This window comes from Cherax quadricarinatus, chromosome 36, assembly GCF_038502225.1.
Source record: "Cherax quadricarinatus isolate ZL_2023a chromosome 36, ASM3850222v1, whole genome shotgun sequence".
NCBI classification, from domain to species: domain Eukaryota; kingdom Metazoa; phylum Arthropoda; class Malacostraca; order Decapoda; family Parastacidae; genus Cherax; species Cherax quadricarinatus.
In genome coordinates, this window is record NC_091327.1 from 29,128,152 (window position 1) to 29,144,718 (window position 16,567).

Sequence of the window (16,567 nt, forward strand, 5' to 3'; positions counted from 1 at the left end):
AGGGAATGGAAGAAATATAGAAGGCAAAGGACCCAGGAGAATAAGGAGAACAGTCGTAGAGCCAGAAATGAATATGCACAGATAAGAAGGGAGGCCCAAAGACAATATGAAAATGACATAGCAGCGAAAGCCAAATCTGACCCGAAACTGTTGTACAGCCACATCAGGAGGAAAACAACAGTCAAGGACCAGGTAATCAGGCTAAGGAAGGAAGGAGGAGAGACAACAGGAAATGACCGGGAAGTATGTGAAGAACTCAACAAGAGATTCAAAGAAGTGTTCACAGAGGAGACAGAAGGGACTCCAGAAAGACGGAGAGGTGGGGCACACCACCAAGTGCTGGACACAGTGCACACAACCGAGAAAGAAGTGAAGAGGCTTCTGAGTGAGCTAGATACCTCAAAGGCAATGGGGCCAGATAACATCTCCCCATGGGTATTGAGAGAGGGAGCAGAGGCGCTATGTGTACCCCTAACAACAATATTCAATACATCTATCGAAACAGGGAGATTGCCTGAGGCATGGAAGACAGCAAATGTAGTCCCAATCTTTAAAAAAGGAGACAGACATGAAGCATTAAACTACAGACCAGTGTCACTGACATGTATAGTATGCAAAATCATGGAGAAGATTATCAGGAGAAGAGTGGTGGAACACCTAGAAAGGAATGATCTCATCAACAGCAGCCAGCATGGTTTCAGGGACGGGAAATCCTGTGTCACAAACCTACTGGAGTTCTATGACATGGTGACAGCAGTAAGACAAGAGAGAGAGGGGTGGGTGGATTGCATTTTCTTGGACTGCAAGAAGGCGTTTGACACAGTTCCACACAAGAGATTGGTGCAAAAACTGGAGGACCAAGCAGGGATAACAGGGAAGGCACTACAATGGATCAGGGAATACTTGTCAGGAAGACAGCAGCGAGTCATGGTACGTGGCGAGGTGTCAGAGTGGGCACCTGTGACCAGCGGGGTCCCGCAGGGGTCAGTCCTAGGACCAGTGCTGTTTCTGGTATTTGTGAACGACATGACGGAAGGAATAGACTCTGAGGTGTCCCTGTTTGCAGATGACGTGAAGTTGATGAGAAGAATACACTCGATCGAAGACCAGGCAGAACTACAAAGGGATCTGGACAGGCTGCAGAACTGGTCCAGCAATTGGCTCCTGGAGTTCAATCCCACCAAGTGCAAAGTCATGAAGATTGGGGAAGGGCAAAGAAGGCCGCAAACGGAGTACAGTCTAGGGGGTCAGAGACTACAAACCTCACTCAAGGAAAAAGATCTTGGGGTGAGTATAACACCAGGCACATCTCCTGAAGCGCACATCAACCAAATAACTGCTGCAGCATATGGGCGCCTAGCAAACCTCAGAACAGCATTCCGACATCTTAATAAGGAATCGTTCAGGACCCTGTACACCGTATACGTTAGGCCCATATTGGAGTATGCGGCACCAGTTTGGAACCCACACCTAGCCAAGCACGTAAAGAAACTAGAGAAAGTGCAAAGGTTTGCAACAAGACTAGTCCCAGAGCTAAGAGGTATGTCCTACGAGGAGAGGTTAAGGGAAATCAACCTGACGACACTGGAGGACAGGAGAGATAGGGGGGACATGATAACGACATACAAAATACTGAGAGGAATTGACAAGGTGGACAAAAACAGGATGTTCCAGAGATTGGACACAGTAACAAGGGGACACAGTTGGAAGCTAAAGACACAGATGAATCACAGGGATGTTAGGAAGTATTTCTTCAGCCACAGAGTAGTCAGTAAGTGGAATAGTTTGGGAAGCGATGTAGTGGAGGCAGGATCCATACATAGCTTTAAGCAGAGGTACGATAAAGCTCACGGCTCAGGGAGAGTGACCTAGTAGCGATCAGTGAAGAGGCGGGGCCAGGAGCTCGGACTCGACCCCCGCAACCTCAACTAGGTGAGTACAACTAGGTGAGTACACACACACACACACACACACACACACACACACACACATATATATATATATATATATATATATATATATATATATATATATATATATATATATATATATATATATATATTATATAAATAATATATATATATATATATATATATATATATATATATATATATATATATATATATATATATATATATGTATATATGTGTGTGTGTGTGTGTGTGTGTGTGTATGTGTGTGTGTGTATGTGTGTGTGTGTATGTGTGTGTGTGTGTGTGTGTGTGTGTATTGAATTTCAAAATTATTCAGGTTTATTTGGCGGAAAAAATTATTAAGCTGCCTTAATAAGTTTTAGCCTAAACATTTTATATATAAATATATTTTATGCGTGAAGCCATAATGAATATTTTAATCCCATAAGGTTCATATAGAATTTTGAAAAGTGTTGCCTGAATTTACCTTCGTGGGAAAAATTCAATAACCATAACAGATATTTAAAACAATGGATGATCTCATAAAAAAAATAGTTTGTATTATGACTTTTGGTGCGATAGTTTTGCCAGGCATGTAATGAGGTTTAATCAGAATAACAAATTTACGTATGACGAAGAATTAAAGGCAAAGCAGTAACATCAGTTAATAGAGAGGTTTGAAACTCATCATGAACCAGTCCTAAAACTAGCAGGCCAGTGCTCTAACTACTTGACCACGCAGTAGGTTCTATACCTCCACCCCCCTCCCCTTCCTAATCCAGTGAGGTACAGGAGGGCCTCGCTTTACAGCGCTTTGGTTTACGACGTTTCACTAATGCTGTGGTTTTCAGTTAGAGCCATTCTTCATTTATTTAGAATTCCTACAATAAATAAATTCACCACTCACTATATGCTAAGGTCGAAAATATTTTAAGGCAAGTAATATATGTAATGTATTTGCGTTTTTTAGGCCTGGTTCTATTGCACACTTAATATATGATTATGTGATCATGTTATCCGACTTTTATATGCAGTTAAAAGTGAAAAACAAAGGCTATGTCTCGCTTTACAGCGGTTTTCACTTTACAGCACTCACCTGAAAACTAACCTGCTGTATAAGTGGGGCCCTCCTGTATGTTTCTATGCCCTGTCTATGTTGCTATACACTGGATGTGCTGCTATACACTAGACATATTTCTATACACCACACAGGTCAGCATAAGTTTCATGTTAACCGGTGAAGCATGTTGTATGGATCACTCCTATACATATATAACAAAGGACAAAAAAACACAATACCGTAACTGGAACAATACACAAATAACCCTCACACAGGAAAGAGGAACTTATGACGATGTTTCGGTCCGACTTGGACCATTTACAAGTCACACTGCCTGGAGAGAGTGAGAGAGCCAGTATATATAGACGAGGAGGACAGGGACGGGAGAAAGAGAGGAAGAAAAAGTAGTAGTAGAGGTAGTAGTGGTAGTAGAGAGAATAATATGTTAACAAATATGTTAATAAAGAATAACATTCTTAGCAAAAAGCTTGTTAACAAAATTTAACATGCTAGCATCATAAAGTTGGAGGCGAACGACATAAGACGAGAACCTTAATGTTAGTTATTTTGTCTGTAACCTTCTCTCTGCCTGTTTGTCTGTCTGCCTGCCTGTCTGCCTGTTTGTCTACCTGTCTGTCTGCCTACCTGTCTGTCTGTGTCTGTCTGTCTGTCTGTCTGTCTGTCTGTCTGTCTGTCTGTCTGTCTGTCTGTGTCTGTCTCTACCTGTCTGTCTGTCTACCTGTCTGTCTACCTGTCTGTCTGTCTGTCTGCCTCCCTGTCTGCCTCTCTGTCTGTCTTTCTGCCTGTCTGTCTACCTGTCTGTCTGTCTACCTGTCTGTCTGTCTGTCTACCTGTCTGTCTGCCTGCCTGTCTGCCTGTCTGTCTGTCTGTCTGTCTGTCTGTTTGTCTACCTGTCTATCTACCTGTCTGTCTGTCTGTCTGTCTGTCTGCCTGTCTATCTACCTGTCTGTCTGTCTGTCTGTCTGTCTGTCTGTCTGTCTGTCTGTCTGTCTGCCTATCTATCTACCTGTCTGTCTGTCTGTCTGCCTGTCTGTCTACCTGTCTGTCTACCTGTCTATCTACCTGTCTGTCTGTCTTGTGCTACATAAATTTAATCTAAAAAAACTGCAATAAACAGCTCATTATATTAGCATTAGCAACAATAATAATATTGATGATAATGAATAAGTTTACAACAACAGCAACAACGACAACAACAATAATAATAATAATTAATAATAATAATGACAATAATAAGTTTAATAATAATAATAATAATAATAATAATAATAATGACAATAATAAGTATAATAATAACAATAACAATAATGAAAATAATAATAATAATAATAATAATAATAATAATAATAATAATAATAATAATAATAATAATAATAATAATAATAATAATAATAATAATAATAATATAATTCCATTTATTCTCTTTATGGAATAAACTATCCTGATAGTTGATAATTAATAAGTGATAGTAACTCCAGTTCTGCTGGAAGGAAGCTTTCGATGCTGCACTAACTGAGGAACCCTTGCTGGGATACTTGAAGTGATGATAATTCCAGCTATGCTGGAAGAAAACCGTTTTTGAAGCCTCCGTAGCTGAGTAACCCCAGCTCAGGCTGGCAGATTCAACACCTTGTATGAGCGCCAGTCTGCGTGATGGAACATGCCAGAGAAATACAGTTACTGTATTTTTCAGCATATAAGGCGCGCCCAGGTCAGGGTAAGGGGTAGGCTTAGGCTTTCGGTTACGCTTTAGCCTAAAGTAAGAGGGTAATATACCCTTGAATATGATTACTGATTTACCGTTATGATACTTGTTGTGCGCCTTATATGCCGGAATACGGTAGCTTTTGTTTTCTCAGTATAACCGTCACATAAATTACTGTAGCAGCACACTACTGGTGTATCTAATTTTGTTGAATTAAAAAATACTTTTCTCAACGCTTTCTTCCCCATCCTCCGGTTCTCCAATTCCTAACTACACCCTTCGCCAGGCACTTCTATCCTCCCTTTATTATTCTCGCCCGTCCCTTCAACGCCTTACCCTTCCTTTGTCTATTCACTCCTTCCCTTCCAACGTTCCTCCTCATCTCCCGCTGTCTATCCCTCTAACTTTAATTTCATCTTTTTCTTCACACTTCCACCCCCCTCCCCCATTCCTCACTTCCTCCCTCAGGGATGGGACACAGTAATAACGGGTCACAACTGGAAGCTAAAGACTCAGATGAGTAACAGGGATGTTAGGAAGTTCTTCTTTAGCCATAGAGCTGTCATTAAGTGGAATACTCTGGAGAGTGATGTAGTGGAGGCAGGATCTATACATAGCTTTAAGAAGAGATACGATAAAGTTCATGGAAAAGGGAGAGAGTGGACCTAGTGGAGACTAGTGAAGACGCCGGCCCAGGAGCTGTGAATCGAAACCTTCAACCACAAATGTAAGAACAAATAGGTAAGAACACACACACACACACACACACACACACACACACACACACACACACACATACGGGCGCCTGGCAAACCTACGGATAGCGTTCCGATACCTCAGTAAGGATTCGTTTAAGACTCTGTACACCATCTACGTCAGGCCCATACTGGAGTATGCAGCACCAGTTTGGAATCCACACCTAGTCAAGCACGTCAAGAAATTAGAGAAAGTGCAAAGGTTTGCGACAAGGTTAGTTCCAGAGCTAAGGGGAATGTCCTATGAAGAAAGATTGAGGGAAATCGGCCTGACCACACTGGAGGACAGGAGGGTCAGGGGAGACATGATAACGACATATAAAATACTGCGCGGAATAGACGAGGTGGACAAAGACAGGATGTTCCAGAGATGGGACACAGACACAAGAGGTCACAATTGGAAGTTGAAGACTCAGATGAATCAAAGGGATGTTAGGAAGTATTTCTTCAGTCATAGAGTAGTCAGGCCATGGAATAGCCTAGAAAGTGATGTGGTGGAGGCAGGAACCATACATAGTTTTAAGGCGAGGTATGATAGAGCTCATGGGGCAGGGAGAGAGAGGACCTAGTAGCAATCAGCGAAGAGGCGGGGCCAGGAGCTGTGACTCGACCCCTGCAACCACAAATAGGTGAGTACAAATAGGTGAGTACACACGCACACACACCTACACTGGTGACTAAACTGTCAGCGACACAGCCTACCACAAAACACCATGAAATTCGACCCTCTGCGAGATTTACGTAAGGATGATAATTGTTAGTGTCTTTGTTGCCTTAATTTTCTCGATTGCAAAACCTTATTTTCCTTCTCAACATTAAGCTATAAAATATTCACTCTGTGTATGTGTGTTTGTGTGTGTATGTTTGTGTGTGTGTGTGTGTGTGTGTGTGTGTGTGTGTGTGTGTGTGTGTGTGTGTGTGTGTGTGTGTGTGTGTGTGTGTGTGTGCGTGTGAGCAGTGGACACACTGATACTTAATTTTGATTTTTCTCTCCCATCTGGGAAAACATTTGTCTGTAATCACATATGTTATATTGGTTTCAGTAATTACAGTGATGTCTGAGTATCCTTCCACTATCCTCTCTTTAAGTTCTTGAGTTTTGTTTGGTGCTCTCATCTATATTCATATACATTTGTGTTTTTCCTTAACATTCAGATTCCTTAGAGAACTAAAATTCATAAAACCGTGAATGGAACAATATACATATAACCCGCACATAGGAGAAAGAAACTGATCAGGGCGTTTCGATCCAAGGTCGGACCGAAACGTAGTCATAAGCTTCCCCTGTGTGCGGGTTATTTGTTCATTATTTATTTTTTTTATGTGAGGGGTAAAATAGCAGTTCATCTCCCAACATAACTAATGTTGGTGTGGATATCAACGTTCCAAGCAATTGGAACTATGGGTATAAAGACACTAGCGCAGCGTTTCGCCTAAAACTTAGGCGAAAAGTTCTCTTGAACTAAGCCTCCGCTATCTGTGTTTTTATTCCCACTTGTCAGCTTTTGCCCACCAAATGGAACCACGATATATCTTGTGTTGCCCTTTGTGTTATTCGCTGTTGATTTTACATAATTGGAGGCTATTTCTCGGAAGTCTAACCTAACTTAACCAAACCTAACCTGACTAAACATAGCCTAACCTAGCTCAACCTAACTTAACCTAGCTAAACCTAACTTAACCTAACCTAGCCAAACCTAATTTAGGTTTTGTTCGAGCAGAAATATTGAGTATAGGCAGGACTGGATTGCAGGTGTAGTGGGGAATAGGTGGTGTAGTGGGGGAGGAAGAAACGTGTTGTGGCGACTGGAGATTGTGTTTTTTAAAGTTTAGGTGGAGGTTAGAATAAGGTGGGGAGGAGCTGAGAATGAGGCAGAGGTTTGTGCTGTAGTGGGTGGTGGAGGAGTATAGACTATAGTTTGAGAGAAGGGAAGAGAGGTGTCCCTTGGGTTGGTTGGTAGCGTTTTCAGCTCACATACTGAGGGGTCCCTGCTTCTATCCCCTGTACGGGTGGAAGCGATGGGCATGTTTCCCGCTGCCCCTGTTCCCCCAGCAATAAGTAGGTACCTGGGTGTTAGTCGGCTGTTGTGTGTGGCATCTCTGGGGGTGGTAGTATACCTTAGATGGGGCTGGGCTTTGAAATGAGCTTAAATAGGACAAAAGCTTTTAGCCTGTGAAACTGATCTGTGTGAAAAGAGATTAGTCTGTGTTTTTGAGTTGAGGTTGTACATTCGTGAGATCACTGCAGAGAAGTAATGCATATGAGTGGCGTAATTTAGTGACTGATCTCTTAAAAGCTCCTACACGAGACTCGTTGAAGAATACCATCGTAGCTTCCTTGTTAGGAAGACGTATCCTTAAAAGACTCATTCAAACTCCTTCTACCATCCTAACCATCTCACTAAGAAAGATCTCGCACAAATCTGCTGATACCCCCCTAGTCTCATCATCAACAAAGATCTCTCTTACATGTTTCGCACAAGATTCCTAATCTCCTAATTAAGAAAGCTCTCGCTTAAATGCCTCGTAGAAGACTCTGCCGACCTACTGAGTCTCTTAATGCATCAGCATAATCTAGTTTAGAGATCACAATACATGCTACGAAAAATAGTGTTTTTGCCTGTGTCTACCTACCTGTTCATCTATCTCCCTGCTTATTTGTCTATCTACTTTTCCGCCTGCTGCCCTTCTGATAATTGGTTCGCTTTTTTCCGTATTTACCTGCTTCCAACCTGCCTGTTTATTTGCGTACTTGCTTCCTGCCTACCTGCCCCTTTCTGAGTTCCTCTCTGTCTGCCTGCCTCTGTCGAGCTTACCTGCTACCTGTCTTCACGCTTTCTCTCCCTACTTGACTGGTTGCTTGTCTTCTTGCCTAGCATCCTGTTTGTATTCCTGCCTGCCTGCCTGCCTGCCTGCCTGCCTGCCTGCCTGCCTGCCTGCCTGCCTGCCTGCCTGCCTGCCTGCCTGCCTGCCTGCCTGCCTGTCTGTCTGCCTGCCTGCCTATCTACCTACCTGCCAAACTGCCTGCTTGCCAGCTTGCCTACCTGCCTGTTGTCTGCCTGCCTGCCAGCCTACCTGCCTGCTCCCTACCTGCCAGCCTACCTGCCAACCTGCCTGCCAGCCTGCCTGTCTGCCTTCTAGCCTGCAAGCCTACTTGCCAGCCTGCCTGCCAGCCTACCTATCAGTCTGCCTGCCTGCAAGCCTGCCAGCCTACCTACAAGCCTTCCTGCTAACCTGTCTGCCTGCCTACCTGCCAACCTACCTGCCAGCCTGCTTGTCTACCTGCCAGCCTACCTGTCAGCCTACCTGTCAGCCTGCCTGTCTGACTGCCTGTCTGCCTGCCTGCCAGCCTACCTGCCAGTCTGCCTGACTGCCTGCCAACCTGCCTGCCAGCCCACCTGCCAGCCCACCTGCCAGCCCACCTGCCAACCTGCCAGCCTGCCGGCTGATGGAAATGAGAAACACCAGTTTCAGTTTTATTATATCTTGTAAAAGTAAATTATAACTGTTTTTATTGCCGAGGTTAATCTGCAGACAGGCAGTAAAGCTCCACAAATCCTTTTACTGGCCATGAAAGATGGTGGTAATGTCTGGACTGTGTTTACCCTCCACCAAGAATGGCTAATGTTCTACACACACACACACACACACACACACACACACACACACACACACACACACACAGTTTTAAGACGAGGTTTGATAAAGCTCATGGAGCGGGGAGAGAGAGGGTCTAGTAGCAACCGGTGAAGAGGCGGGGCCAGGAGCTAGGACTCGACCCCTGCAACCACAAATAGGTGAGTACAAATAGGTGAGTACACACACACACACACACACACACACACACATACACACACACGATGTAGTAGAGGCAGGATCCGTTCGTAGCATTAAGAAGAGGTATGATAAAGCTCATGGTGCAGGGAGAGTGACCCAGTAGCGGCCAATGAAGAGGCGGGGCCAGGAGATATGATTCGACCCCTGCAGCCACAATTAGGTGAGTACAACTAGGTGAGTACACACACATTTGAAAAAAATACAGGGTGCGACATGGGCGTCTAATATTTTTTTCATCCTTAAACCTTGTGAAACAGAATAAGAAAGTAACACTGCAGAGAGTAGAATTTTTACTGTCCCGTACCTCGGTTGGTAGCGCACTCAGCTCATACACTGGGTGTCCGTGGTTCGATCCCCGGTAAGGATGGAAAGATTGGGCGTGTTTCCTTAAGACACCTGATGTCCCTGTTCACCTATCAGTAAGTAGGTACCTGTGTGTTAGTCGACTGGTGTGGGTCACATCCTGGGGACAGAATTAACCACCTAAGTTGCCCGAAATGTTCTGCATAACCAGGGACTTTCTGTATGGTATATCACTGATGTCATCTATGGTCTGTATAAGTTGTGTCATGTACTTGTAGAAATAAAGATTATTATTATTATTATTATTATTATTATTATTATTATTATTATTATTATTATTATTATTATTATTATTATTATTATTACTTCAGCTAAATAAAAAAAAATAAAGTCAGCTTACACCGTACTCTGTATAACGTAAGTGAAGACCTGGAGGTTCCAAGCTCATATTAGTGAGCTCCAGATGTTGTCTGGCAGGTGGACACCTGGAGACTCCAGGTGTGACCAGACATTGAACACAGTCCTGGAGGAGAGGCACTGTAGTAAACCCTCAAGGAATGGCTATGAGAATACTGCATTTCACAGGAATCAAATATCTGCTTCACATGCACATCCATCATGGTGTACGTGGTGCTGCCAGACTGTACAGCTCACAGTGTCACATCCATCATGGTGTACATGGTGCCGCCAGCCTGTACAGCTCACAGTGTCACATCCATCATGGTGTACTCACAGTGTCACATCCATCATGGTGTACGTGGTGCTGCCAGCCTGTACAGCTCACAGTGTCACATCCATCATGGTGTACGTGGTGCTGCCAGCCTGTACAGCTCACAGTGTCACATCCATCATGGTGTACGTGGTGCTGCCAGCCTGTACAGCTCACAGTGTCACATCCATCATGGTGTACGTGGTGCTGCCAGCCTGTACTGCTCAGTGTCACATCCATCATGGTGTCACATCATTCGAAAGCGTTGTTTAGTGTGTGTATGTTTGTTCTGTTTCAAGATCATTCAAATTTTAAAATTAGCTGACTGAGGTCAGTCCCTGAGGAACTTCACTATTAATGTGCAGTTACTCAGACACCTCAGCTCAGAGCCACTCCCTGTTTCTACTGCTACGTCAAGTTGATGCAGATCTGAAGTTGTTCACCTGTAACATGCCATTACACTGATCCACAATGTTAGATGCGGTATCTTGCTGAAAGCTTTCTGGAAATCAATGAGCACCACATCTGTGGGGACACAACTCGCAGCACTAAAGGTTCGAGCCGATGGGAAGTCAGTAATAGAACTGCACCATGCCGGCCTAGTAAGAGTCATCAAACCAGGTGTATTTCTGTACACCTTATGAAGGTCACTTGGGTTCTTCTGTGATCACAATGCTTTAACCAAAAAAAAAATTCATCTCATATCATCATAGGCTCAAATCCCATAAAAGCCTATATAAAATTACTGTGAATTGCTTACAGTCGAGTCACTACGATTCATCGAGTCATTCTGTGAGGCTACTTTAGTCCAAGAAAATTCTACTAAATTTCTTAAGATCTTTAGTTTCGAAGTTAATTTTGATTTCCTAAGATTTCACGATTTTCCACCTAATGATGGTCGTGATTTTTTCACGCAACATGTTTACTCGACATGATCCCTACAGGGTAGTGCATGATACGTGTCCTACAGGGTAGTGCATGATACGTGTCCTACAAAGTAGTGCAGGACACGTGCCCCATTTACTTTCTTGTATACTAAGGTAACATTTGCAAGTTTCCAGTCGTTTGGTACTTTTCCTTTTCTCGATTTCTTAACTGTCGGTATTGGCATGTAGGTAACCAGGCGTCCAGATTACATTCTGTCTCCTGCAGACGGTTCATCAGGCCAGTTTGACTCATCAGTACTCAGCATCCAGCCAGTTTGACTCATCAGTTCTCAGCATCCGGCCGGTTTGACTCATCAGTACTCAGCATCCGGCCGGTTTGACTCATCAGTATTCAGCATCCGGCCGGTTTGACTCATCAGTACTCAGCACCCGGCCGGTTTGACTTATCAGTACTCAGCATCCGGCCGGTTTGACTCATCAGTACTCAGCACCCGGCCGGTTTGACTCATCAGTACTCAGCATCCGGCCGGTTTGACTCATCAGTACTCAGCACCCGGCCAGTTTGACTCATCAACACTCAGTATTATCTAAACGTTTCATTGTGTTGGTATCATTCCTTACAATTTTCTGCTACCTCTCTATGTTCTTGTGTTCCTTTGTAAACACACAGCTTAAAGCTGTATTATTATTATTATTATTATTATTATTATTATTATTATTATTATTATTATTATTATTATTATTATTATTATTATTATTATTATTTATTCGAGAGTGTATAAATCTATAGTGGATGGAAGACGGGGTAGGGGTCGGCCTAGGAAAAGTTGGAGGGAGGGGGTAAAGGAGGTTTTGTATCCGAGGGGCTTGGACTTCCAGCAAGCGTGCGTGAGCGTGTTAGACAGGAGTGAATGGAGACAAATGATTTTTAGGACTTGACGTGCTGTTGGAGTGTGAGCAAAGTAACATTTATGAAGGGAGTCAGGGAAACCTGCAGGCCGGACTTGAGTCCTAGAGATGGGAAGTACGGTGTCGGGCAAGACAGTGATGGAGTGAATGATGATGAAAGTTTTGCTTTTTCGAGCCACCCTGCCTTGGTGGGAGACGGCCGATGTTTTATTAAAAATTATATTATTATTATTATTATTATTATTATTGTTATTATTATTATTATTATTGGAACCTCCTTAATACGAAGATACCAAACAGAGCCGGGGTTATAGAAAGAAATCAGAAATGAAGCAAAAGGAGATTACCTCTAATTTATTAGATCAAAAATCTTTCACAGTCATGAAGGAATCCTCACACTCATGAAGGAATCCTCACAGTCATGAAGGAATCCTCACAGTCATGAAGGAATCCTCACAGTCATGAAGGAATCCTCACAGTCATGAAGGAATCCTCACAGTCATGAAGGAATCCTCACAGTCATGAAGGAATCCTCACAGTCATGAAGGAATCCTCACAGTCATGAAGGAATCCTCACAGTCATGAAGGAATCCTCACAGTCATGAAGGAATCCTCACAGTCATGAAGGAATCCTCACAGTCATCAAGGCATCCCGGAAGAGACAGAGAGAACAAATAAAAATGAGAGGATACCAGAAAATATTTCCCAGCCTTCAAATAAGGTGCCTTGATGCTGGCGAAATAAGGTGCCTTGATGCTGGCGAAATAAGGTGCCTTGATGCTGGCGAAATAAGGTGCCTTGATGCTGGCGAAATAAGGTGCCTTGATGCTGGCGAAATAAGGTGCCTTGATGCTGGCGAAATAAGGTGCCTTGATGCTGACGAAATAAGGCGCCTTGATGCTGGCGAAATAAGGTGCCTTGATGCTGACGAAATAAGGCGCCTTGATGCTGGCGAAAGAGATCTTGATCAAACGTAATTACCTTCCCATACACCAGGCGCTGTATTACCCTTGCGATTTTAGCGTTTCCCCCTGAATATGGTTTAAAAAAAAGACACGTAAGCAAACACTAGGACATATTTATTAGAAAACTTCTGAATATAGCGATAATTCTCCTCAAAGAAACATATTAACAAAATGGTAATCTGTCCACTGAAGACGGACACACCGAGCACAACTCTGCTTCAGAAAATACTTGTCATGGGACATAAATGATCTTAATTAACGACGTTTCGCCTTCTCAGTGACCCGTATCGAGTCACGATCATCTGTTTTATCAAGTCATAAATAGGTGAGAGTCTGGGTGAAGCGTTGTCAGCAAAGATTTATTATATATATATATATATATATATATATATATATATATATATATATATATATATATATATATATATATATATATATATATATATATATATATATATATATATATATATATGTATATATATATATATATATATATATATATATATATATATATATATATATATATATATATATATATATATATATGCATATATATATATATATATATATATATATATATATATATATATATATATATATACATATATATATATATATATATATATATATATATATATATATATATATATATATATATATATATATATATATATATATATATATATATATATATATATATATATATAACCCTCTTGTGGGTATCTGCTACCATCACCTACCATCACCTACCATCTCTACCATGGTCTGGTTAACTCATGTTATTACCTACTCAGCTACAAGTCAGCAGTGATGCAACTTAACTCTGGAAAAATAGACACAAAGTCAGTACAATACTATCCTTTATTGACAACGTTTCGCTCACACACTGGACTTTATCAAGTCACAAACAGATCCGTTTTTGACTTGGTAAATGCCAATGTGTGGGCGAAACGTCGCATTATGAAGCACTTGTATCTACTTTTCCACCGTGTAAGTTTTTTATACCATATATCTCCATAAAAATTCTATACAAATTCAGTATCTTTAATCTCGGGAGAAAGTGAGAGCTGGAAAATTTGCTCTTCTGGTTTTTGATATCTGGGCCGAAGTTTTCCTTTACCCTTATTGATGGGTTAGGTTAGGTTAGAACAGGTCAGGTGTGGTTAGGTTAGGTCAGGTCAGGTCATGTCAGGTTAGGTTAGGTTAGGTTAGGTTATGTCAGGTTAAGTTAGATTTGGTCAGGTCAGGTTAGGTTAGGTTATGTCAGGTGTGGTTAGGTTAGGTTATGTCAGGTCAGGTTAGGTCAGGTCAGGTTAGGTTATGTTAGGTTAGGTTAGGTTATGTCAGGTTAAGTTAGAGTTGGTCAGGTCAGGTTAGGTTAGGTTACGTTAGGTCAGATCAGGTCAGGTCAGGTTAGGTTAGGTTAGGTTAGGTTAGGTTAGGTTAGGTTAGGTTAGGTTAGGTTATGTCAGGTTTGGTTAGGTTAGGTTGGGATAGGTTAGGTTAGGTTAGGTTAGGTTATGTCAGGTTAGGTTAGGTTAAGTTAGGTTAGGTTAGGTTAGGTTAGGTTAAATTAGGTTAGGTTAGGTTAGGTTAGGTTAAGTTAGGTTAGGTTAGATTAGGTTAGGTTAGGTAAAATAAGATTCGTCAGGAAACAGGACAAGTATTTCCTGATGCGGGTCTTAGTTATAAGACGACCCGCCACTGGAGGTTTCAGTGATCTGATCGAGACCTTCCACTGGTTTACAGGTCCACTCCTTTAAAAATTAATGTATTAAATATATCATTTACAATAATAACTAACATCAGTATCAAGAATAATTTCTTAAGAATGTAACAATTATTTAATTTTCTTCTATTACTTTAACACTTCTGTCGAATTATTTTGGTGGACATCCTAACTCTTCATTTAATATTTAATGCAAATTAACACAGAGTTTTATGATCCATTAGAGCTTAATAATTTGTGTGTGTGTATTGAGGTTATCAAAAAAAATCTTCATTTAAAAAGTAGGTTGGTAAGAGTTTGCAGTATATAATGATTATCTCATTTTCATTTGTTTCAGACTTAATTAATGACTAATTAAATAACGTTTTTTAACGTTTTTATAGCTTCAGACTTTTAATAACAAATAATTTTCCTTTGTGGCTGTAATTTGATAATCCCTCTCCCACTATGTGGGCGAAACGTTGTCGGTAAAGTATCGCGTTATACTGCATGTTTGTCCTTGTTTTTCCAACTTTCCATTTTGCAATAAATACTCTGAGAAAATTTTTTTATTTCGTTTTCAGATATTTTCATCCATTCGAATCTGGGTCGGTCAAATTACGACAACACCAGCAACTCCCCCTGCAGCCTCCACTTGCACACCAGCCTCAGATTAATCTTCAATGTGATTGGTGTTTGGGCTTTCCAGTTAGCTGTTTATGGACGCACATGATTGGGCGGTATTTTGAGTGTTCTTTGAAAAATTCACTTACAATGCTCTCTCACGTTATATTGAGTTTAATGAAGAGTGAAGACTGGTGTAGTGACGAGAGTGTTTAAGTAGGTGGTGACGGTGGTAGTGGTGAAGCTAATATCATTGGTGGAGAAGGTGGTGTAATTGTGGTAACAAGGAGTCGGCGATTGTGAAGTAGGTAATGGTGTGTAGTAGTGGATTTAATAGTGGTGGTGGTAAGTATGATATATAGTCATAAAGCCACCAGCATTAATGATGGAGAGAGTACCATCACAGTTGTACAGAAGTGGTCATCATCCTGTTAGAAGGGGGATGAGGGGAGAAGAAGGATTGTGAAAGTGAAAGACCAATGGCATCATAGGGTTATTCAAAGCTCGATACTGCACATTCCTCGAAAGCTCACTCTCATGCACTCAAACCACGCGCTCACTCACTCATACAAACACACATCACTAATGAATATAAGCCTCCCCCATCCCCATCACTTTTCTTCCTATTTCCTTTTTCCAGGCCATACACCCTTTTCTTTCTTTTCCTCCTAGCCATCCGTCTATTGCTGTTCCATTTCACGTCTTTCCGCTTATCTCACTACCTATCCCACACCACTCCAACTTACCACAACTTAACTATTCCACTTCTCATACACAAACGGGAAAGTAATAACCTCCACCCTCAAAAGATGGGCTCACTCAAACCATCTCCCACAGGAATAGAACCACCTCCATACCATAACACCCACACAATACCCACACAACACCCCCCACAACACCCCCACACCCACACTCCTCCACAACAGCAACGCACACCACAACACCCCCACAACACCCCCACAACACCCCCACAACACCCCCACAACACCCCCACACCCACGCTCCTCCACACCACAACATCATCATGCGCTGTGGAAATAAATGGTATAAAATACCGACAAAATGGAAATATAAACACATATGCAGTATAATGTGATCCTTTATTGACTACGTTTCGCCTACACAGTGGGCTTTTTCAAGTCACAAACAGTTCTGTTTGTGACATGAAAAA

The 16,567-nt window shown here is 41.8% G+C and overlaps 1 protein-coding gene across 1 annotated transcript in view; it reads left to right on the forward strand.

The window, feature by feature from the left end:
• LOC128691303 (lachesin) overlaps positions 1-16,381 on the forward strand; it is a 242,900-nt gene extending 226,519 nt beyond the window's left edge. The window contains exon 12 of the mRNA XM_070091662.1: positions 15,357-16,381. Within this exon, the coding sequence (XP_069947763.1) occupies positions 15,357-15,505 (149 nt within the window). The 3' untranslated portion in view covers positions 15,506-16,381. The remainder of the gene's footprint in view (positions 1-15,356) is intronic.
• Positions 16,382-16,567: the final 186 nt, after the last annotated feature.